General features: G+C 32.3%; 1 protein-coding gene across 3 annotated transcripts in view; it reads right to left on the minus strand.

The window, feature by feature from the left end:
- Positions 1 to 27019, minus strand: part of LOC142340855 (uncharacterized) — a 50746-nt gene that overhangs the window by 14594 nt on the left and 9133 nt on the right. For all 3 annotated transcript variants that reach the window (XM_075391597.1, XM_075391596.1, XM_075391595.1), the window contains exons 2-3: positions 26342 to 26470; positions 1334 to 1475 (exon numbers count right to left, since the gene is read on the minus strand). In XM_075391597.1, the coding sequence (XP_075247712.1) occupies positions 1334 to 1475; positions 26342 to 26470 (271 nt within the window). The remainder of the gene's footprint in view (positions 1 to 1333; positions 1476 to 26341; positions 26471 to 27019) is intronic.

Genomic DNA, 27019 nt, shown 5'->3' on the forward strand with positions numbered 1-27019 from the left:
ATAAGTTTTTTTCTATGATATTTTTATCAATGTTCCATTGAATGTCTTCGCTAAAACAATGGGAGCCAACAATATTAGCATAATGTGACTAGATTTCAAAAAGACCCATTAAAACGAAATGTCCAAAAAAAAATTAAAATCTTGTGGCATTGAAGTCATATACCCAATAGATAGAACATAAAACCGGTAACCGTAAGAACTTTGGTTACAGTAGAAAAAAAAGGGGCCCTGTCATTACTGTGACTGGCTTACAGTTCAGAAAAACAAGCTTAACATTAGTTAATTTTAACAAAAAAATTCAAAAAAAAATTTTCGAAGTCTCAGCAGCCATTAGCTGTCCACTCAAAACATTACGAAACCTATTTAACTTGTAGTCCATGAATTTATGCCATAGGATTCCAAAATTTTAGTAAAACCTCAAAAAAAATCAAAATTTCATTTTAAATTACAAAAAACATGACCGATTCCTTGGAATTGAACTTTTTGTTCATTGGGCTTAATTTGATTGTATATGAGGTTTGTAATTAACGGAACCTCAATATGAAAGATGAAAACTCTCTAGGAGACTTGAAAAAACAAAAAAATATGCAAAATTTTCAAAAAAGCTCTCAAATAGAATCCGATTTTTTATTTTAAACTTTCCTATGAGACCAGAAAAGGTCTTTTTTGTCTTTCATCTTAGGAACAGAAAATTGATTTATTTTGTGGTTTGAAATGCAATTTTGAATTAAAATTTTCATCGAAAAAATGTTAATTCATCAATAATTTTGATAAGAGTGAACAAAATTGAACCGAATATCCCGTGTTCACATGAAATTTTAAACCTCGATAACTCTTCGAAAATAACAAAATTCAAGAAAATCATTTTAATTTCGAATTCTACGCTGGATGAGCTTTTTCATGATACCACTAACATTCCTCTACGATGAAGATATCGATCGGCCAAAATTGACTGAACAAAAAGAACCCATTTGAGTATATAGTTCCTCCCCCCACAAGTGGGGTCGGAACAATTTAATGGAAAGGTGACAGGAATCAACGGCGCAGTGAATTGAGTGAAAATTAACGGCTAGCACTTCGCGTCTCAGTCAGCGCTATTTTTTGAAAAATGAGTGATTTTCAGCGTGTTTCTTGCAAAGTTTCAGAGCATTCAGCACATTTCAGCCCATTTTTTTAAAAGGTTTTTGCACTGAAATGTTTGAAAAATCAGCGCATTTCAGCTAAATTCTTACATAACTTTTCTGGACCCGAGAACGAAACTTAGTGTCTCGATCGGTCACATTTCACAGAGACAACTCAGGTCTGCTTTCGCGGTGTAGGTTTTTTATCATACCTCGTGACTTCGAGGCACAACTCGTAAGCTGCAGCTTTGAGAGTTTGAACATGCTGCGAAAGGACTTCATCGACGTCCAAGTCCAGGTATTCGTACTCGATGGCCAGGTCATCGTCCTCTGTTGCTTCTTGATTCCCATGTCCTTAATCGATACACGAGTTGGAATTCCACCAGTAAACACTAGTGGTTTACTAATAACCACTGCAAGAGTAGTATTTCACTAAAGTTTCATATTTCAAGCAAGTTTGAATCGAAAATTACGAATGACGACAAATTTTTTAACGTTTCATGATCGTCAAGTTTCGGGCGACTTGCCACTGCCAAATCGATTTAAAAGAATTAATTTCTAATTGGGTGAAAAAATCATTAATGTATTCGATGGACCTCAGAAAAGCATAAAAGTTGGCATGGGTGGGGTTTGGAGGGCTGGACGGCTTGTTGTTAAGCATATTGCAACATTTCACCGGCGGAGGAGGAATACGGCCATGGTTTTTTCAGATTGTTGTTAACGAGCAAAAGGTCTACCCAACGAATGCTAGGATCACCTGGGATGCTTCATGAATACCCTGTTGTTAATGTTGAAGTTAAATTCAGAAGAAAAACGGGATCAAGGACTTGGTTATTAAAAATTGGGTCTATTATGTGAATGCTAGCCGTCATTGATTTCGCACTTAGCCAAAACAAGGCATAGTATATAATTTAAAAGTTTGTTTCACGATCTAATGAACACCCTATATTAATTGCAGCTACATTTTGATATTAACAGATGATGCCAATTTCCAAAGTTGTTTTTATGTGTAACAAGTTTAATCATTTCAGTTTAACTCCACTCCTGGCATTAGTTAATGCATTAGCTTTGGAACATCTAAGCAACGCGATTTTTCTGTTAAACGATCAAATAGGTCTGCTAAACTTATGAAACGCAGTAAAAAAGTATCTGTTGAAAAAGATTCGTCACTTAAAAAATAAAAGCAAGATAATTGATAAAAACAAAATGGACATCCAAATTTCGGAAAAATTGAAATGCAAATACACGGTCGAACAACACAAACTAAAATGCAATGGAAAAAATTTAAACTATAGCAATAATACCGCGTTCAATGTGGTAGGCTATCTGAGATTAAGCAACAAATTTGACCGAACAAGAAAAAAACAGCAAAAGAAGACAACGAAAACAGAGCATTTGAAGCCAGAGAAATACAAGGCGACTCGGTAATGTGCGATTGCACATAAGGTTCCGACCCCGCTCATCCACAATTTTGGCATGATTGTCTACCAAATGAGGAACATAGAAAAACCCAAAAATTCAAGTATTAAAAAAAATATTGTATGAACGAATAGATAGCCTCCAAAGCAAATAACTCAGTGGTGAAGAAGAAAATGATGCATTAGATTGCTGAGATGTGCAAATATTAAGAAAGCGAGTTAAGACGATCAGCAGAATCAAACAACAACAACAAAATTTATTTACATCGAAAACTTCATGTCCGTTTTAAAAAACAAAGTCAAAATAGCGTCAGATAAAACTGATATAAAACAAAATAACTTGTAATTCACCAAAAAAGATATTTGAATAGTCAATGAAAAGGCTTGGTAACAATTAGACAAAAAAGAACAAAAACAGTAAAGTTTAAATGATCGCTTATTTTTCTTAAACAATTAATTTCAAAGTAAAGAAAACCATTAGAAATCAACTAAAATATCTCATAGATGTACGAAAACCAATGCTTCTATAGAAGGACTTAAGGACTGTCGTTATTCAGTTTTTTATTCGGTTACATAAGGAACAACGATTAGACAACAAACAAAAATTCAATTGAAGATTGGCAGAAAACGCTATCGAAACCCTAAAGCCATACTATGGCCATCAAAATATGTTCAAGTGCACTTTCTGCAAGCACCAAGAATGTCTTATTAATGAAACTAGGTAACAAGAAGACAAAAATGACAAAAAATTTCAAAATTAGGTAACACTTTTTTTTCGAAAAACTTTTTTCCAAAGACATGAACGTATTAATTACAAATTGAAATACTGAAATAAATGAATAGGTTCATTTTTCTTCCAAAGCAACGTTGAGATTTGCAATTATCCAAAATATGTCTGACTTCTACAAAAAGAACGTCAAACATGACAAAAATTAATTTAAATTTTTTTCCGTGTCGAAGCTATCTTTAAAAACATTAGATTTTGTGACACCAATCCCTTTTGAAACCTTCTTTTGACAGCAATAATGCCGTATTTGTCTGTAATCAGAGAGACTAGATAACAAACAGACAATAAAAGGAGCAAAAATTGCGAAGTTAAAAAGTGTTTTTTTTTAATTTGGAAAACAATTGTTTTCAGAGTCATGAAAGCCGTCAGCTATCTACTAATATTAGAATATTGGCTCACCTAAATTTCCATGAAAAAACAATTAACCCGGGTCATTGTACAGGAAATTTCATACGAATTAAAAGACAAAGTAAGAACGACAGTTGAAGACAAAATTTAAAAAAATCAATGAAATTGTTCGAGAAAGTAGTGTCGAAGCCGTGAAAATCATTGTCTATATCTTCACGAAATTTAAAAATATCAATTGTGTCTTATTTTGACAGCCAATATCGTAATATATGAACTGTCATCAACGTGATTATGCGACAAAACTAGAAAACGCGAAAAATTGGCATATACCTAAAAAATTTTTTAAAAAACGTGAAATCTAGTAATATCAAAACCAGAAAACCATAACATAAGTAGTAAAACCACAATAAAATTTGAATTTGACTTCAATAGAAAGAAAAAGCGTTCTTTCATTGCTGACAATTAGCTACAAGTTGACCAAAGTAAGAGAAAAATAGAGGCAAAGTTCAATAAGTCATTATTTATTTATAAATCAAATACTTTTAAAAGTCAAAATGACCATAAGTTTTCAATTAATCAATTAGATACAATAATTTGGAGCTAATTAGGAAGCCAATTGGTCCCATCATTGGTGAGTTTTCGTTTGAAATGTTCTGTTTTTTTATTAATATAGAAAAGATCCATTTTTGTTATAAAACAGACCGACTGATTACAATCCTAATTATTTTTGGATTATACCAGTCCAAGATTGGTCCAAAACTAGCCCTGCTAATGTTGTTTGTCCATTTGGGACACTTAATTATTCGAATGTTATAGACATTGATAATTTGTTAGTTAGGAAAGCAAAATAGATATGCTGCGTTTTAAATCAACGAATAAATTTACCAAAAACGGCAAAGTTTTAATTACAGAGCACCCTCAGCGGAATTTGAAGAAAAAAGTCCCGTTTTCGGGTCTACAAAGATTTTGTTAGTGGTGTTTGGGTCTGTACATCCTGTAAATTTAAGCATACTGGACTAAAGAAACCTTTTCCGTGCAGTTTTTGACGAATAAGTCTTACTTTTGAAATATTTAGCCAGAATTTTCGACAGTTTTTTCAAAAAATAGCCTACAATATTTTTTATCTTTACAAATAAAATCAACAACACTTTTTATTAAAAATGGACAAGTTTTAGCGAAATTGGCAAAGAAATTAATCAAAAATTCCGCAAAATGTGAATAAAATCTCACTGGAATTCACTCTATTTTCTCAAAATTTAAACCTCGATAACTCTCTGTGAAAAACGAAAATTAAGACAATTTTTTCATTCCATATTCTACGCCGGACAAGCTTTCTAATGATAGCATTCTCTACTCTCTACGATGAATATATCTATCGGCCAAAATGGTCTGAACAAAAAAACCCATTTGAGTATATAGTTCCTCCCGCCTCAAGAGGGATCGGAACAATTAGCGTCGATAATTCATAGAAATTATTAACTGCACTTTATAGTTCTTAAAAGCTGGACATTGAATCAGTACTTAGTATATACTTCGTTTTAATAGTTTCAAGAAAGAATGAAAAACAAGAAAAAGAAAACTGGCAAGAAATCGGAAGAGAAGCTGAAGAAATCCTGATGAACAGTCGGTTGACCTTGAGAGAAAAATTTTAATTACCTGCTCAAAATGCCCTATTTTTGCTGATACGCCATCTAAGGAGGGAAGAATTCTATAGTTTGTTCAGAAAATTCATAGGCTTGGAACATACATCGGATACTATTAGAGTGTTACATTTTATTCCAAAAACAGGCAAATAATACACACTGCAAACATTAATTTAAAAGTTCTGCTAATTTGCAAGCAAAACAAATTGATAACATTAAATCGAAACTAAAAATATTTTCCTCATCAATAAAAAAGTAAAAGTAGTTTTGACAAGACATAGATTATCTTTTGTACAACGAAACATTCGATCAACCTCTGAATCTATTACCTGCTTCTCTTTAAATGATGCTGGCGAAATTATTTTTAGCATTAAGAACAGAGTTTGAGCAGTCCCTCTACTCTTTAAAAACTCTTTTCAACAACAAACAGCTGCCATTCAAAGTCTGCAAAAATCCAATTGGTTTTTTGGTATTCACAATCCGCAACATAGCAAAAACATTGTAATCCCATACTTTTTGATGACGAAATATATCTAATGTTGAATGGTTGATCCATTTACCAAGCAAATTTTAAGCGATTGATTTATTTGAAAATTTCATGAGAGAAAATAAGAACTCCAATCGGAACAGTTGAATTTTGTTCAGTGACGCAAACCATCAAGAAATCAAAATTTTAAATAAACTGCATCACAGAACGTTGCATATTGGAATAAAATTTTAACCCTGATTGTTTTCCAGGAAACACTTTGAAAAGTTCAAAAGGCAAAATTTAGTACAGAAAAAGAAAATAATATACCAAGAACTCAATTTTGATTCGAGCTGTGAGTTGAAGGTCAATAGGAAAACTTTAAAACTATTTCCAATTGATAAAGCACTCAAAATTACATGGAAAATTCAAAGAAGCAATGAAATTGACCACAGTACGAATCAACAGAAAACACATCTTCTTTTCAATTATTCACCTAGAAATTGAACATATATTATCACTCAAGACACGTCACTTCAATCAGATATGACCACTTGTCTTCAAAACTTAACGAGCAACTGATAGTTTTGATGAGATTGATTGTTTAATAATAAGAAATGAGTGAAAAACAAGGCCAGAACAGAGTAAGAAACCAGGCCGAGAAAAATCTCGAGAACTAGGCTTTGAAGATCAGGTTTCACTGCGATTTTTGAGAAACTGCACCAAAAACGCAGTCATATGTTACTCAAATCAAGGCGGCGATGACCACCAAGGAAACCTGACAGTAAAAACAAATATAATTTTTTCGCCAAGAGAAAGAGTATAGAACCTTTCATCATTGCGAGCAAAGGTTAGTGAACCCGGGTCGTGTTTGTTGCTTTAAATTATGTACAAAATGCGCTGACAGCTGCTGAAAGAAAATATTCTTTAGCGGATGAATTTACATATTTATCCGCTTAATGTGCTGAATTTTCAACAAAATTCGTAAATAGTTTTAGCACTTGTCAACAAATTAAGGGGATAATTATGTAAAATCTAGCCGCTGAAATCTAAAATATTATCTTTTCAGCTGCTGCCAGCGCAATTCTTTCTAAAAGTTAAGGGCTTTCAGCACTTACACAAAATCAGCCCCTATCTTACACAATTTTAACGCTTTCCTTACCCATTTTTAATTTTTTTTCTATGTTTTGGGTCTGTACTTACTTAATCAGCACCAGAGTAAAACTAAACAACATCGCACCTCAGCAGTCCAAATTTAAAACAGTGGAAAATCTTTCCAAAGACTTAAGAATTTTGTCAACTCTTAAGATAAAACAGTTATTGCAGCTGAAGTATACAACCAAATTAATTGATTGAATGAAATCAGGTAGCTTATTTATATTTGTCTTCCTTCCGTTAGATATGATGGGAAGTGTTACGCTTTTCAGTTGTTATGTTTTTGAACATATGAATTATCATTCAAAAGTTCCGCAGAATTTTGACTGATTAATGGCTCTTCAGAATTTCAAAGGTGCAGGAGCTTACATGGTGACTACTTTATAAGCAATTGTGAGCAATAAAGTTGCACGTAATGTTTTCATGCAAGGAATATGCTGAAAGCGCTGAAATTCTCTAGTTTTCTGAAGTGATTTCATGTAAGAATTGTGCTGAAATGTGAAGTGTTGATTTAATGTAAGTAATGTTTTGAAAGATGAGCTGATTTTAAGGAATGTGCTAAAAATGCTGAGTTCAGAATATTTGGAAGTGCTAAAAAGATGTAAGAGATGTGTAAAAACTTGTGCTGAAATTTTCTAAGAAATGTGTTGACAAGTTATGACAAAATATTTTTATTCACCACATTCAGCGCCTAAAATTATACTGTCAGCAGATTCAGCATATTTCTTACATAGTTTCAGTACATTCTTACAAAATCATCCGCTTCCAACCGCTCACGTTTTGAGCCAGGAAAAGAGAAAGAGAGAGAGAGAGAGAGAGAGAGAGAGAGAGAGAGATGTGAGAACGACTCATAAATTGACGAATTTGACTCACGTTTTTGATAACTACTTTTGTTGTAGATGCTAGATATAAAAGCTGCACATACAAGGGCATTCGAAACACGCAGAAAAAAACACAATAGAAATAATTCAATTGCTTTCATTGACATTGAAACAAATTTTCAGAATGCAAGTAAACAAATAATATTTCAATGCGTCGTCAAAAATTTTATTTCAAAAACCTTTAACTAGAAACTAAGCTTTTTATGCGCTAAAAACAGGACTAAAATTTTCTTTAAAAAATTCAATAATTTTTAAACTTGTGTTTATAATTGTTTCCTGGGACAAACTGATTGATAGATAGAAATAATTTTTACTAGTATCTAGGTGGTCGTTACAGTTGAAACATTTTCAGTTTTGCAATTTGTCAGAGATTTAAGGCAACCGTACGGATGAACATTTTTTGAGGAATAAATAATTCTTGTTTTTTCCTATATATGGGAAACAGAAGTAAAATTTGGATTCAAAAAATTGTTCTCAAGTGTTTTTCGAATCGAAGATTTCTATTATCGGCGAAGTACAGAAAAAATCTTTATTTTAGCTCTTAAAAAGTACACGGAAAACTCAAAGAATCAATGAAATTGACAACAATACCAATCAACAGAAAGCGCATTCTCCTTTGAAGAGCAATTATTCACCTAGAGACTGATCATCACTCAAGACGATTCACTTCAATTAGTCAAAACCACTTATTTTCAAAATGAAACGAGCAACTGATACTTTTGAACTGATTGATTGTTTAATAATATGAACTGAGTAAAAAAATGGCGAGAACAAAGAAACAAACCAGGGCGAGAATAAGCTCGAGAACTAGGCTCTGAAGATCTAGTTCCATTGAGATGCTCGCAAAATGACAGCGAAAAGCGCCGTCACAACATACTCAAATCAAGGCGGTGATGGCCACCAAGAAAACCTGAAATTAAAAACAAAATTAATTTTTTCTCCGAGAGAAAGAGTATAGAACCTTTTCCGTTACAAAAATTTCATCCGTTGCACAATATTTTTCAGCGGCCGTCAGCGCATTTTATACAAACTTCCAGTAATTTCAGCACTTATCTTCTATAATTTCTGCGCATAACGTACACATTTGCTGCGCTTTGTTTAAACAATTGGGAAGTTTTTTAATTTTTCTTCTAGTGATGTACATACAAAAGCAGCACCGCATCAAGACTAAACAGCATTACAATTGAGCAGTCCAACTTAAAAAATACAGTTGAAAATCTGACAAAAAACGTATCTGTCAAGATAATGCTAGTAGTAATAGAGTGAGCGACAGTCCCGGGGGGGGGGGGGGGGGGGTGAGGTCCCCCATCTATTAAGATAGGGTATAGCGTATTATCGGGATTTGGGTCCTCTCTAACGTATTAAGATAGGAAATGAATTTGCTTTTATTAAGATTAGGTATAGGTTGCATGTATTAAGATTAGGAATAGAATCTCCATGTATTAAGATTGTGTATAGCCGCCATGTATTAAGATTGTGTATAGCCGCCATGTATTAAGATTGGGTATAGCCGCCATGTATTAAGATTATGTATAGCCGCCGCAATGTATTAAGATTAGTTATAGCTGTCGACATGTATTAAGATTAGTTATAGCCGTCGACATGTATTAAGATTAGTTATAGCCGTCGACATTTATTAAGATTAGTTATAGCCGTCGACATGTATTAAGATAGGGTATAGGCTCCATGTATTAAGATTAGTTATAGCGTTCGACATGTATTAAGGTTAGGTATAGGATCTAGGGTATTTTTTGCAGATTTTTTGCAGTTTTTGCAGAATTTTTACGACTTTTGCAGAATTTTGGCAAAATTTTGCCTCCTTTTTTGCATTTCAAGCTAGGATTTCATCAAATACTTGATTCTGATTGGTTGAAAATACCAGTTTAAAAAATCACATCAGATGAAACAAGGCAAAGACACAGATTTCAATGTTACAAAAATACAATAAAAAATAAATAAAAGTGATCAACAGGTTAAAAGTTGACTAGTACTATACAACTTTCGTCAGAGTGAACAGTTTGCTAAGTGGTGCAATTTTTTAGCATTAAAATACAATAAAAAGCTCAAAATTAGGCAAAAATGATGTCAAATAGCATAAAATCTGCTAAATCGAATCAAACTTTACAAAATTTTTACTGAAAACTGAATTTAAAAAATCACAAATTATCCTAAATGATTTAAGATTAGGTAGAGCCTACATGTGTTAAGATTATGTATAGTCTACATGTATTAGGATTAGGTATAGCCTACATGTATTAAGATTATTTATAGTCTACATGTATTAAGAATAGGTATAGTCTACATGTATTAAGATTAGGTTTAGTCTACATGTATTAAGATTAGGTATTGTCTACATGTATTAAGATTAGGTATAGTCTACATGTACTAAGATTAGGTAAAGACTACATGTATTAAGATTAGGTATAGCCTACATGTATTAGGATTATTTATAGTCTACATGTATTAAGATTAGGTATAGTCTACATGTATTAAGATTAGGTTTAGCCTACATGTATTAAGATTAGGTATAGTCTACATGTATTGAGATTAGGTATAGTCTACATGTATTAAGATTAAATATATTTTACACGTTCTAAGATTAGGTATAACCTACATGTATTAAGATTATGTATAGTCTACAGGTATTAAGATTAGGTATAGTCTACATGTATTAAGATTAGGTTTAGTCTACATGTATTAAGATTAGGTATAGTCTACATATATTAAGATTAGGTATAGCCTACATGTATCAAGATTAATTATAGTCTACATGTATTAGGATTAGGTATAGTCTACATGTATTAAGATTAGGTTTAGTCTACATGTATTAAGATTAGGTATAGTCTACATGTATTAAGAATAGGTATGGACTACATGTACTAAGATTAGGCATAGACTACATGTATTAAGACTAGGTAAAGCCTACATGTATTAAGATTATTTATAGTCTACATGTATTAAGATTAGGTATAGTCTACATGTATTAAGATTAGGTTTAGTCTACATGTATTAAGATTAGGTATATTCTACATGTATTGAGATTAGGTATAGTCTACATGTATTAAGATTAAGTATAGTCTACACGTTCCAAGATTAGTATAGCCTACATGTATTAAGATTATGTATAGTCTACATGTATTAAGATTTGGTATAGTCTACATGAATTAAGATTAGGTTTAGTCTACATGTATTAAGATTAGGTATAGTCTACATGTATTAGGATTAGGTATAGACTACAGGTATTAAGATTAGGCATAGCCTACATGTATTGATATTAGATATAGTCTACATGTATTAAGATAGGGTATAGGCTCCATGTATTAAGATTAGGCTCCATGTATTAAGATTAGGAATAGAATCTCAATGTATTAAGATTAGGAATAGAATCTCCGTGTATTAAGATTAGCTATAGTCGTCGACATGTATTAAGATTAGTCATAGCCGCCGACATGTATTAATATTGTTTATAGCCGTTGACATGTATTAAGATTGGGAATAGGGTATTTTTTGCAGAATTTTTGCAGAATATTTTTCAAAATTTTTCTGTTTTGTTTGAAATTACGTCATAGTAGCTGCTCGAGGTCAATAAATTGGCTAGTAATGATCGGCACTTACTGGATTAACTTGTTAGAATCCGCACCATCAGGGGGTTTTGCAGGGTATTTTTGCAGAACTTTTGCAGTTTTTGCAGAATATTTGCAGATTTCTTGCAAAATTTTGCCTCTTTTTACTTTTCAAGCCAAGTTTTGATCAAATACTTAATTCTGATGGTTGAAAATACCGGTTTAAAAAATCAAGTGAGTTGAAGCAAGGCAAAAACACACACAGATTACACATTTAGCTAAAATACAATATAAAAACAAATATAGTGATCAACAAATTAAAAGTTGACTAGTACTAAACAACTTTCATCAGAGTGAACAGTTTGCTATGTGGTGCAACTTTTTAGCATTAAAGTACAATCAAAAGCTCAAAATTACGCAAAAATGACGTCAAGCAGCATAAAATCTGCTAAATCGAATCAAACTTTACAAAAATTTTACTGAAAACTGAAGTCAAGATTTCACAATTTAACCTAGATGCTTTAAGATGACGTATAGCCGACATAAAATAGCAAGATGGCGCAGTGGTAGCGTGCTGGGCTCATAACCCAGAGGTCAGTAGATCAAAACTTCCTCTTGCTAACCTGACATTGTCACAGTACTAGACTCCCATATTCGCTCGTAATCGCTCATAACTTGAAAAATTTCAAATAATAGAAAAGCAGATGAACTAGAAATTAAAAAATAACAGACACAGTATAAACTATGCACATTAAAATACATACGCAATGTGAGGTTTACATTGAAAAAGTATCAATAATTTGAAAACTGAGGCACAATTATCCGAGTGGGTTAATAAAGTTGATAAAAAGAACAACTTGCGTAGCTAACTGAGTAATAGTCACAATTATTAAAAAAATAATATCGACTCTATTAGTCAGCATGTTCTGTTTATTCTGTTTTTTCCACTCAATATACATCGAATCAGGAGAACTACTACCCTCACTCAATGAAAAGCTAAATTTAAAACGTGGTTAGTCGATTAGCTGGTTAGAATCTATGCTAAATATTTAGAAAAAGGATATTTTAAGCAATTTAATGTATTTTTTGTCATAGAGTGCTCTTTTCTATATGTTCTAGAACAAGTTAAATACTTGATTCTGATTGGTTGAAAATACTGACCTTCATAAAGCAAATGAACTAATCCAGTACAAATATAGAGAGATTATAATATGAGCAAAATACTATATTAAAACCACAGAAGACTGATCAACAAATTATAAGTTGACTAGCACAATATAAATCTCGTCAAAGTGAACAGTTTGTTATGTGATGCAGATTTTCCAAACTAATATACAATGACAAAGTTCGAAATCACGCAAAATTGATATCAAATGGCATAAACTCTACTAAATTGAAGCAAACTTGAAAATCTTTAATTCTTTCCGAAAACGAATACAAAATGAAAATTTTTTTTCACACATCGAATTTAACCAATTTTGTTACGAATTAAAGGTGATCAGAAAAAAAGACAGCTGAAAGACTACAAGACACATTTTCTTGTCAACTAGTACAAAATGAGTTGATTCGAAACAAATTTTGTGAAGAAATGTGACTCTCCACGAGAATTTCTCAAAACAGGCAATGAAAGCGAAGGACTTTGCGCGCCCATCGACCATTCGTCTACGTGATACAGCTGAGCTGCAAAATTTAACAGAATAAAAACAAAACTCATACAATAACCGTTGCGTATGGCCTAAAATTTGTCTGTTCGACGCAAAATATCTGTAAAAATTATAATCTGTTTTCCAAAATATCTCAGGAAAGTTAAAAGGCACTAGGAACTTGCCTGCCAAATTCAACAAGTTTTTCTTGAGATTAGACTGTCAACATAAAGATAGAAGAACATTGCTAAATTATTTCATGTCAAATAACAAGGTCTGGTAGTATTTTGGATACAGAGCAATGATAATGACAATTTTGTCTGCTTGCTACCGTGTTTAATCTGTTATAGAGATAAGGAATTTCGTAGACAACTAATCGATTGATTACCAACTCAGGAACAAAAACCTAATGTCAATTTTACAAAAGATGTTTTAAGTAGGACGATTTTACCTATCAAGAATGAACAATCTTCCAATTGATACTGTTTTCCAGCTAAAAACGAGTAAAATTGTTGAAAATTAGCTTTCTTTTTGTTCAAGCTAGCCGAACAACCAAATCATTGAAATGAAATTTACGTACTTCATCTCTGCAGAGTGCGCTATTGTTCCATTATTACAAGGAATACAATGCAGAGGGGTTAAGCGTACGATTTGGAATACGACTCCCCAACATTTATATACAAAAGTTTAGTTCCAAATTTGGAGAATTTTCCGAGATCGATTTGAGATTTAACGAGATGGAGAGAATTTATTAAAGCATGACTTTTTTGGTCAATTACGTCTACTCATTTCTTCTAACATTTACACCTTTGGCTGTTAATTAGGATAACACGTGTAAAAGTTACCTTTTTTGGTCACTATTCAGTATTGAGCTTACCTGTTTCGTATAGTATTGTTAGATTTTTCTATGATTTGATTCCTTCTTTGGTAACTTTACAACTGATAAATTTCCTTTTCTGAATAAAACCGTCACTTTTTCTGCTAAATATTAAACTTTTTGGAAACTCTGTTCTTATTGGTTGGAGTTTAGTATAAATAGAGCTGAAAAACTCATCCAGCATCACCTGCTTTCTCTTCTCTTAAAACAACATTACCTCTGTCTCAACTACCTTTGATTCTAATCCTCCATCTCATCTCAACACATTGAGAAATGGAATTTACAGTGCAGAACAACAGCCTTCTCTACTCAGTTTCCTTAACAGAGGAGACTGTTCGGATAAGCATCAGAGATCTATCGATTGGACTCTACGAGTCAATTCTAACCCTGCCTATTACAGTGTGGCACATTATTGAGCACCATCGACAACGGTTTGACACATATCATCAGGGACAGGTTCTAATCATGGAGAATCAGCTTGGAACTCACGCAATGGGTCACGAAGTTGCTGTGATCAGTGGACATCACTATCCTCACGTAAATGGAACAGATTTTCCCGACAACTACGTTGCTGGAAGCATTCAGTACACATTTCCGTGGGAGGAAGGACATATTCCCAACAACTGGTTCAATACACCAGAGACAAGTCAAGTATCCTGTCCAGAGCCACAAAACAGCCTTCTCCAGATAGTGAGCAATGGTGGCAGCAGTGAACAAAGCGAATTGAGTGTCGATACTAGCACCACGTGATCATTTAACGATCTGGAAAACTTCGATCCAGCTCAATATTATGGTTCGACTGATATGTTGACTACACCGTCAGTGACAACCCCCTCCATAGAGGACGGAACAGCTCACAACCCCATTGTGCTGACTGATGAGGCTCCGATAACTCCAATCAGTGTTCGACCTACAGAGCCGCCAGAAATCGTTGAAAGAGTCCGTCCATTTGGCAATGAAATTCAAAACTTGTCAGAATACCTTGTGAGAACTCGTTTTGAATAAATTTGAAATTGTAAATTTTATACTTGAATTCTTTTAAAGTACTTTGTCATGTATTTATACTTTTGTTTTAATTCATTTCTTTTGAAGTTGAACTATTTCTTTACTCCAACACTATGCAGGCTATGTTCAAGCAAAAACACAGCAACTTTTGTCAAAATTTTATAATTACTTCGATTAAAATTCTGCTTCTTAACAAAAAAATCGATTTAAAAATTGTTTTTTAAGAAAGTAACTGGATTTTTCTTGATTTTTAATAGAAATCTCTGTTTTGAAAATTGATATTTAATAACACAAAACAATTTCGAAAGTTGTCATTTTAAAATCTGAAGAAAATTTCTTTTTTTTGCGCAATATCATACCGTAAAATGAACTAAAATGATTTTTTTGCGTTTTTAAATGGCACATTTTGAAATTTTTTTTGACATTTAAGAAATTTTTTTATGACAGAAAATTTGATATTTAAGAGAAAATATTGAAAAAATTTTCGATTTTAAACAAAAAAGTTGTTTGAATTTTCGGTTTTTAAGAAAATTTTTTTTGTAAAATTGATTTTTAACAACAAGTTAATTCAAATTATAAAGACAAATACAAAGCACAAAACACAAACAAGAATTTAATAACGCTATTTTCTAATTTCAAGATACAGAAGAGGATCATAATTATGCCATGGCCATCTAACAAACAATCAACAATCTTTATAAGTTCACTCTCATACTTTGAGTTTCTAAGGGAGTGGATTATACCTAGAAAAGATGATCCAAGGGTTTGATTACTCGCCTTTCTTTGCTCAGCGCGTAGTAGGTGACGCTTGAACTTCTTTCTGCTCAATCGTTTTTTGGAGATACTGGGTACTTCCACGTACTTATTCTCCAAGTTGGGCTCCACCGCTCTGGTTAACTCAGCAAAGAAATAGTAGTACTCAAACCCTTAGATCATCTTTTCTAGATAGAATTCTTTCCCTTAGAAACTCAAAGAGAGAGAGTAAATTCATAAAGATTGTTTATTGTTTTTTAGATGGTCAGGGCATAATTGATAATCCTCTTCTGAATCTTAAAATTAGAAAATAACGTTATTAAATTCTTGTTTGTGTTTTGTGATTTGTATTTGTTTTTATAATTTGAATTAACTTGTTGTTAAAAATCAATTTTACAAAAAATTTTCTTAAAAACCGAAAATTCAAACAACTTTTTTGTTTAAAATCGAAAATTTTTTCAATATTTTCTCTTAAATATCAAATTTTCTGTCATAAAAAAATTTCTTAAATGTCAAAAAAAAATTCAAAATGTGCCATTTAAAAACGCAAAAAAAATCATTTTAGTTCATTTTACAGTATGATATTGCGCAAAAAAAAGAAATTTTCTTCAGATTTTAAAATGACAACTTTCGAACTTGTTTTGTTTTATTAAATATCAATTTTCAAACCAAAGATTTCTATTAAAAATCAAGAAAAATCCAGTTACTTTCTTAAAAAACAATTTTTAAATCGACTTTTTTGTTAAGAAGCAGAATTTTAATCAAAGTAATTATAAAATTTTTACAAAAGTTGCTGTGTTTTTGCTTGAACATAGCCTGCATAGTGTTTGGAGTAAAGAAATAGTTCAACTTCAAAAGAAATGAATTAAAACAAAAGTATAAATACATGACAAAGTACTTTAAAAGAATTCAAGTAAAAAATTTACAATTTCAAATTTTTTCAAAAAGAGTTCTCACCAGGTATTCTGACAAGTTTTGAATTTCATTGCCAAATGGACGGACTCTTTCAACGATTTCTGGCGGTTCTGTAGGTCGAACACTGATGGGAGTTATCGGAGCCTCATCAGTCAGCACAATGGGGTTGTGAGCTGTTCCGTCCTCTATGGAGGGGGTTGTCATTGACGGTGTAGTCAACATATCAGTCGAATCATAATATTGAGCTGGATCGAAGTTTTCCAGATCGTTAAATGACCACGTGGTGCTAGTATCGACTCTCAATTCGCTTTGTTCACTGCTGCCACCATTGCTCACTATCTGGAGAAGGCTGTTTTGCGGCTCTGGACAGGATACTTGACTTGTCTCTGGTGTATTGAACCAGTTGTTGGGAATCTGTCCTTCCTCCCACGGAAATGTGTACTGAATGCTTCCAGCAAAGTAGTTGTCGGGAAAATCTGTTCCATTTACGTGAGGATAGTGATGTCCACTGATCACAGCAACTTCATGACCCATTGCGTGAGTTCCAAGCTGATTCTCCGTGATTAGAACCTGTCTCTGATGATATGTGTCAAACTGTTGTCGCTGGTGCTCAATAATGTGCCACACTGTAATAGGCAGGGTTAGAATTGACTCGTAGAGCCCATTTGATAGATCTCTGATGCTTATCCGAGCAGTCTCCTCTGTGAAGGAAACTGAGCAGAGAAGACTGTTGTTCTGCACTGTAAATTCCATTTCTCAATGTGTTGAGATGAGAAGAAGGATTAAAATCAAAGGTAGTCGAGACAGAGGTAATGTTGTTTTAAGAGAAGAGAAAGCAAGTGATGTTGGATGAGTTTTTCAGCTCTATTTATACTAAACTCCAACCAATAAGAACAGAGTTTCCAAAAATGGTAATATTTAGCAGAAAAAGTGACGTTATTATCCAGAAAAGGAAATTTATCAGTTGTAAAGTTACCAAAAAGTAATCAACTCATAGAAAATTTATTAATACTATACAAAACAGGTAAGCTCAATACTGAATAGTGACCAAAAAGGTAAGTTTTACACGTGTTATCCTAATTAACAGCCAAAGATGGATATGTTAGAAGAAATGAGTTGACATAATTGACTAAAAAAGTCAAGCTTTGATAAATTCTCTCCATCTCGTTAAATCTCAAATCGATCTCGGAAAATTCTCCAAAATTGGAACTAAATTTTTGTATATAAATGTTGGGAGTCGTATTCCAAATCGTACTCTTAACCCCTCTGCATTGTATTCCTTGTAATAATGAAGCAATAGCGCACTCTGCAGAGATGAAGTAATTATTACTGGTTCAGGAAATGGGATTTAATTAGATTTAGTCAGATTTCTGTACCGTTCCATAATTTCTGGGAGAAAAATGAGAGAGAAAGCTAAAGTTCGAATTTTTCGCCACGGAATGAGTTTGTACATCTAAGCTGAAAGTTACTTAATTACATTTTTGGAACTGCCGCAATCGGGATCATATATTCCTTCTAGAATTTTCTGTCATTACGCATGTTTCTAAAAATTGAAATGACGTCATTTCCGTATATGGAAGTGATGAGTCATCGTCGAGAAGCTCAAAGTTACATAGCAGCTTTTAATCATTATACTTTCTGTTTTTTCAGATTGAGTGGCTCGCAAATTACGTGAATTTTACTCAATTCATCTTGAAGAATAAGTTGTTCCGCGTTGTTTTTAGGCTTAACTCAATTTATCTTGAAATGATTGACGTTTTTGTTAAATCAATATTGAAAAGCTAAAAGCTCAAAGTTTGATTGCTAAATGTAACATGATTAACAAAAAAACTCTTGATTAGTGAGACTTTATCTTTTCTCGTATATTCTCAATTCTTTGCGAACAAGAGTAAAAATTCATCTTTCTGTGCATTAGACAACAAAGAACAATACGCATATAGCTATGGGTTTGGAAAATTTTCCCAATTCCTTTCCTGTTCAGCAACTTCCGAGGAAGGATAATGGATCATTGGAAGAAAGTGATAACGAACAGACGGAACAACATACAAAATTTCGTGAGTCTGAGAATTTCGACTGGCACTATCTTTTGATATTGGAGACGTTGGTTTTTAAACTATATGGATCACAAGAACTGGATAAAAACACAGATAAATTTATTAGTGCTTTCCTCTATTGACGATCCTTGCAATTTTCTAGACGATGAGTAGTCGCTGATTATGGTAGACTTTTTTGACATTTCAAAGACAAACTAAGTTTCTCAAAGCATTAAAACAAAATATTTGCTGTTGACTTTGTGATGCATTCTAAATTTAGCAAAATATTGTTTTCAATAATTGTACTTTATTTTTATTGATATCTAATTATTATATATTTTTCAATAAAAATTCTTTTACACTACGAACTTTCGGTGTTAACCGCTTTGATCACTGCTAGTGAGTATTTCTGTAAGAAAATGAGTTTCATATAGTCGATTGGTTGCATTTGAAAAGTAAAATTATTGCTATTTTTGATTCCTAAATTATTTTAACTGATTTTGTAAATTTTCTGCTCTAAGTTTTTTGCCACCTAACATTGAAAACAAGTGACTTTAGGCATTTTTAGTGTGAATTAATGTTAAATAATTGCTTCTGTAAGACTATTGGCAGCAATCAATGAGAGAAAAATTACATCAGAAAAAATGTTAGGTTTCTGCTGAAGATAATTTAAATGATTCGAAATCCTCCTTTGTAGGAATATTTTTCCGGATTTACTTTAACAGTATGACATACGTACGTAAATTTCATTTCAATGATTTGGTTGTTAGGCTAGCTTGAACAAAAAGAAAGCTAATTTTCAACAGTTTTACTCGTTTTAGCTGGAAAACATTATCAATTGGAAGATTGTTCATTCTTGATAGGTAAAATCGTCCTACTTAAAACATCGTTTGTAAAATTGACATTAGGTTTGTGTTCCTGAGTTGGTATTCAATCGATAAAAATTTAGTTGTCTACGAAATTTCTTATCTCTATAACAGATTAAACACGGTAGCAAGCAGACAAAGTTGTCATTATCATTGCTCTGTATCCAAAATACTACCAGACCTTGTTATTTGACATGAAATAATTTAGCAATGTTCTTCTATCTTTATGTTGACAGTCTAATCTCAAGAAAAACTTGTTGAATTTGGCATGCAAGTTCCTAGTGCTTTTTAACTTTCCTGAGATATTTTGGAAAACAGATTATAATTTTTACAGATATTTTGCGTCGAACAGACAAATTTTAGGCCATACGCAACGGTTATTGTATGAGTTTTGTTTTTTTTTCGGTTAAATTTTGCAGCTCAGCTGTATCACGTAGACGAATGGTCGAAGGGCGCGCAAAGTCCTTCGCTTTCATTGCCTGTTTTGAGATATTCTCGTGGAGAGTCACTTTTCTTCACAAAATTTGTTTCGAATCAACTCATTTTGTAATAGTTGACAAGAAATTGTGTGTAGTAGTCTTTCAGCTGTATTTTTTCTGATCGCCTTTATTTCGTAACAAAATTGGTTAAGTTTGATGGGTGAAAAAAAATTTCATTTTGTATTCGTTTTCGGAAAGAATTAAAAATTTCCAAGTTTGCTTCAATTTAGTAGAGTTTATGCCATTTGATATCAATATTGCGTGATTTCGAACTTTCTCATTTTATATTAGCTGGGAAAATCTGCATCACATAACAAACTGTTCACTTTGACGAGATTAATATTGTGCTAGTCAACTTATAATTTGTTGATCAGTATTCTGTGGTTTTAGTATAGTATTTTGCTCATATTATAATCTCTCTATATTTGTACTGGATTATTTCATTTGATTTATGAAGGTCAGTATTTTCAACCAATCAGAATCAAGTATTTAACTTGTTCTAGAACATATAGAAAAGAGCACTCTATGACAAAAAATACCTTAATTTGCTAAAATTATCCTTTTTCTAAATATTTAGCATAGATTCTAACCAGCTAATCGACTAATCACGTTTTAAATTTAGCTTTTCATTGAGTGAGGGTAGTAGTTCTCCTGATTCGATGTATATTGAGTGGAAAAAACAGTATAAACAGAACATGCTGACTAATAAAGTCGATTTTATTTTTTTAACAATTGTGACTATTACTCAGTTAGCTACGCAAGTTGTTCTTTTTATCGACCTTATTAGCCCACTCGGATAATTGTGCCTCAGTTTTCAAATTATTGATACTTTTTCAATGTAAACCTTACATTGCGTATGTATTTTAATGTGCATAGTTTTATACTGTGTCTGTTATTTTTTAATTTTTAGTTCATCTGCTTTTCTATTATTTGACATGTTTCAAGTTATGAGCGATTACGAGCGAATATGAGAGTCTAGTACTGTGACAATGTCAGGTTAGCAAGAGGAAGTTTTGATCCACTGACCTCTGGGTTATGAGCCCAGCACGCTACCACTGCGCCATCTTGCTATTTTATGTCGGCTATACGTCATCTTAAAGCATTTAGGTTAAATTGTGAAATCTTGACTTCAGTTTTCAGTAAAATTTTGTTGAGTTTAAATCGATTTAGCAGATTTTATGCTGCTTGACTTCATTTTCGCGTAATTTTGAGCTTTTGATTGTATTTTAATGCTAAAAAGTTACACCACATAGCAAACTGTTCACTCTGACGAAAGTTGTTTAGTACTAGTCAACTTTTAACCTGTTGATCACTTTTCTTTATTTTTTATCGTATTTTTGCTAACGTTGAAATCTGTGTCTTTGCCTTGTTTCATCTCATGTGATTTTTCAAACTGGTATTTTTAACCAATCAGAATCAAGTATTTGATCAAATCCTAGCTTGAAATGCAAAAAAGGAGGCAAAATTTCGCCAAAATTCTGCAAAAGTCGTAAAAATTCTGCAAAAACTGCAAAAAATCTGCAAAAAATATCCTAGATCCTATACCTAACCTCAATACATGTTGAAAGCTATAACTAATCTTAATACATGGAGCCTATACCCTATCTCAATACATGTCGACGGCTATAACTATTTTTATTACATGTCGATTGCTATAACTAATCTTAATACATGTCGACGGCTGTAACTAATGTTAATACATGTAGCCTAATCTTAATACATGGAGCCTATGCCCTATCTTAATACATGTAGACAATACCTAATACTAATACATGTAGGCTATACCTAATCTTAATACATGTAGTCTATACCTAATCTTGATACATGTTGACTATACATAATCTTAATACATGTAGACTAAACCTAATCTTAATACATGTAGACTATACCTAATCTTAATACATGTAGACTATACATAATCTTAATACATGTAGGCTATACCTAATCTTAAAACATGTAGGCTATACTTAGTCTTAATACATGTAGACTATATCTAATCTCAATACATGTAGACTATACATAATCTTAATACATGTAGACTAAACCTAATCTTAATACATGTAGACTATACCTAATCTTAATACATGTAGACTAAACCTAATCTTAATACATGTAGACTATACCTAATCTTAATACATGTAGACTAATCCTAATCTCAATACATGTAGACTATACCTAATCTTAATACATGTAGACTATACATAATCTTAATACATGTAGGCTATACCTAATCTTAAAACATTTAGACTATTCTTATTTTTATGACATGTAGACTATACCTAATCTCAATACATGTCGACAAAACCTAATCCTAATACATGTAGACTATACCTATTCTCAATACATGTAGACTATACCTAACTTTAATACGTGTCGACAAAACCTAATCTTAACACATGTAGACTATACCTATTCTTAATACATGTAGACTATAAATAATCTTAATACATGTAGGCTATACCGAATCTTAATACATGTAGACAATACATAATCTTAAAAAATGTAGGCTATACCTAATCTTAGAACATTTAGGATAATTTGTGCTTTTTTAAATTCAGTTTTCAGTAAAAATTTTGTAAAGTTTGATTCGATTTAGCAGATTTTTTGCTATTTGACATCATTTTTGCTTAATTTTGAGCTTTTTATTGTATTTAAATGCTAAAAATTTGCACCACTTAGCAAACTGTTCACTCTGACGAAAGTTGTATAGTACTAGTCAACTTTTAACCTGTTGATCACTTTTCTTTATTTTTTATCGTATTTTTGCTAACGTTGAAATCTGTGTCTTTGCCTTGTTTCATCTCATGTGATTTTTCAAACTGGTATTTTTAACCAATCAGAATCAAGTATTTGATCAAATCCTAGCTTGAAATGCAAAAAAGGAGGCAAAATTTTGCCAAAATTCTGCAAAAGTCGTAAAAATTCTGCAAAAACTGCAAAAAATCTGCAAAAAATATCCTAGATCCTATACCTAACCTCAATACATGTTGAAAGCTATAACTAATCTTAATACATGGAGCCTATACCCTATCTCAATACATGTCGACGGCTATAACTATTTTTATTACATGTCGATTGCTATAACTAATCTTAGTACATGTCGACGGCTGTAACTAATGTTAATACATGTAGCCTAATCTTAATACATGGAGCCTATGCCCTATCTTAATACATGTAGACAATACCTAATACTAATACATGTAGGCTATACCTAATCTTAATACATGTAGTCTATACCTAATCTTAATACATGTTGACTATACATAATCTTAATACATGTAGACTAAACCTAATCTTAATACATGTAGACTATACCTAATCTTAATACATGTAGACTATACATAATCTTAATACATGTAGGCTATACCTAATCTTAAAACATGTAGGCTATACTTAGTCTAAATACATGTAGATTATACCTAATCTCAATACATGTAGACTATACCTAATCTTAATACATGTAGACTAAACCTAATCTTAATACATGTAGACTATACCTAATCTGAATACATGTAGTCTACCCCTAATCCTAATTCATGTAGACTATACCTAATATTAATACATGTAGACTAATCCTAATCTCAATACATGTAGACTATACCTAATCTTAATACATGTAGAATATACATAATCTTAATACATGTAGGCTATACCTAAGCTTAAAACTTTTAGACTATTCTTATTTTTATGACATGTAGACTATACCTAATCTCAATACATGTCGACAAAACCTAATCCTAATACATGTAGACTATACCTATTCTCAATACATGTAGACTATACCTAACTTTAATACGTGTCGACAAAACCTAATCTTAATACATGTAGACTATACCTATTCTTAATACATGTAGACTATAAATAATCTTAATACATGTAGGCTATACCGAATCTTAATACATGTAGACAATACATAATCTTAAAAAATGTAGGCTATACCTAATCTTAGAACATTTAGGATAATTTGTGCTTTTTTAAATTCAGTTTTCAGTAAAAATTTTGTAAAGTTTGATTCGATTTAGCAGATTTTTTGCTATTTGACATCATTTTTGCGTAATTTTGAGCTTTTTATTGTATTTAAATGCTAAAAAATTGCACCACTTAGCAAACTGTTCACTCTGACGAAAGTTGTATAGTACTAGTCAACTTTTAACCTGTTGATCACTTTTATTTATTTTTTATTGTATTTTTGCTAACGTTGAAATCTGTGTCTTTGCCTTGTTTCATCTCATGTGATTTTTCAAACTGGTATTTTTAACCAATCAGAATCAAGTATTTGATCAAATCCTAGCTTGAAATGCAAAAAAGGAGGCACAATTTTGCCAAAATTCTTCAAAAGTCGTAAAAATTCTGCAAAAACTGCAAAAAATCTGCAAAAAATACCCTAGATCCTATACCTAACCTTAATACATGTCGAAAGCTATAACTAATCTTAATACATGGAGCCTATACCCTATCTCAATACATGTCGACGGCTATAACTAATCTTATTACATGTCGACGGCTATAACTAATCTTAATACATGTCGACGGCTGTAACTAGTCTTAATACATGTCGACGGCTATAACTAATCTTAATACATTGCGGCGGCTATACATGATCTTAATACATGGCGGCTATACCCATTCTTAATACATGGCGGCTATACACAATCTTAATACATGGTGGCTATACACAATCTTAATACATGGAGATTCTATTCCTAATCTTAATACATGCAACGTATACCTAATCTCAATGCATTAAGACTGCTATACCTAATCTTAAAACATGAAAATTCATTCCGATCTTAATACGTTAGGGAGGACCCAAATCCCGAAAAATACGCTATACCCTATCTTAATACATGGGGGACCTCACCCCCCCCCCCCCCTCCCCGGGACTGTCGCTCACTATGTTACTACTAATGCTGTTATCGCAGTTGGAATATATGGCCAAATTACATGATTGAATGATACCAGGTACCTTAAGTATAATTGCCTTCCTTCCGTTAGATAAGAAGAAAGTGTGAAATTTTTCAGGTGCTCTTTTTCCAAAAACACGAAAAATCATTTTGAAGAACGAAACGTGTTTGTGATTGATTAACAGCTCTAAAGAACTTTACAAGTTGAGGGACTGTGCATTCTTACTACGTTATAAGTAATAGTGAGCAATAAAATTGAACGCAAAGTATTTAAGTAAGGATTATGCCGAAAGCACTAAAAATCTTTTTTTTCTGAAGTGCTCAATTTAGGTGATTTGTGCTGAACTTTGAGTTGTTGAATTTATTTAAGAAATGTGAGAGAAATTCAAGGAGATGTATTGAGAAACGGGCTGAAAATTTGTAAAAAAAATGTGGTTGCAAATGCTGAACACTTTTTTATTCAGCACATTCAGAGCTTAAAATTCAACTCTCAACATTTCAGCCCATTTCTACTTAGTTTCAGCACATACAAGGCATTTCTTTCGAAACTTTCCGCTTACAACCATTCATGTCTCGAACCAGGAAGCAATGAAAAATGTTTTAAAATCAATTCTACTCTTTTCTAGCAGGAAAAGGGTGAACGAGTGTAATTTTGAGGCGACAACACTTTTTTAACGCCCTATAAATTATTTAGTCCACTCCTACTACACTCGTAAAATACACTATGATTACACTCTTCGGTCCACTTTTATTACACTCCTTTCTCTGCGTGAAGCACCGAGGTGTGTCAGTGCGCTTAAAGCGGAAAGTTATATAAGACCAACACTGCATGTAATGAAATAATTTTAAAAAAGTGCTGGTTGTGATGCAGTATTGAAAATATTCACGAAAAAAGTTGAATTAAGAGCAAACAATGAGCTATTTTTGTGTCAAAACTGACAAATTTTTCCGTGTTTTTTTTCTACAAAAACTTATTTTCAACCAATAGCATAATAAGGCTCAGCTAACCGTCATTACGCTATTATCAAAAGTTTAATTTTTTTATTATTTGGTTTGTCTTAGAATTTGTCGTAATTGAAAACACGTCAGTTTTGAAAAAAAATTTTTCAAGCGACTTATTTTTCTTTCAATATTTTTTTTGACAAGGCCGAGTTGAGAGGTGTATGGTAGATCGTTTTGTTTATTATTTACGTTCGTTTTGAATAACATTAGTGCACGTTTTTTTTAAAGTTTAACCACTAAAAAATATTCAAGAAACTCCGCCAGAATTAAGAGCAAAAAACTGTCAAAAACTTAGCCACAACTGACAATTGTTTTAAACTAACCATAATTGACCTAAGTTTTGATTTGTTTTGTTCTATAAGCATTCCTAATAGCATAGCAAATATACAAATAAATAAAATACACAAATCAAAAATAATATATAGCCTTAATATGTCATATAAGCTATTATCAGGACTGAACTCCTCTATTAGTGTGCGTACCTGGATGATTTGCTTGATTGACATCTGTTAGTAGAGCGCCATGGTGCGCTGCTATTGCTGCAGAACGTGTCAATCTCGTCTCGTACGCATGAAGGCAGTAGTATTTACTATACTTGCCACAGCATGATCCTAAAACGATTGAAATCAATGCTCTCAAGAATTGAGAAAAAAAGACAGACACTGACATGGTTTTATAATCAGATGGGGTCATCACACAGAAAGTGCACATCAAATTTTTAATTAATCCAGTCTCAAAAATGGACTACAGAACATTAATTTTGATAATATACAAGCTAGCGGCTTCTCTGGTGGGTATTGGAGGGAAGAGTTACCATATTTTTTAAAAAAAAAAACGATTTTAGGCAGAAAAATCTAAAACTGCATTTTTTTGTAAATATTTCACTTGCAAACGGCACGATCACCAAATAAAAAGTGGCTATAATGACTAGAGCCTTACAATAAAAAAATGAACCCTAATCTTGTGGCTCCAGCAAATTTTATCTTAAAAACTCTCTAGTTCGAGAAATAACGTGCTCTCGACATGAAATTGAAGTTCTGAAAGATGGGAAAAATTGCGCCATAATGATTATTCCATCTTCTTTTTTTATCTGCTGCTCTCTTATCCATCGAAAAAAAATTGAATTAAAAATTGATAACAGCATTACTAAAATTGTAAAC

This window comes from Convolutriloba macropyga, chromosome 6, assembly GCF_964194025.1.
Source record: "Convolutriloba macropyga chromosome 6, txConMacr16.3, whole genome shotgun sequence".
NCBI classification, from domain to species: Eukaryota; Metazoa; Xenacoelomorpha; order Acoela; family Convolutidae; genus Convolutriloba; species Convolutriloba macropyga.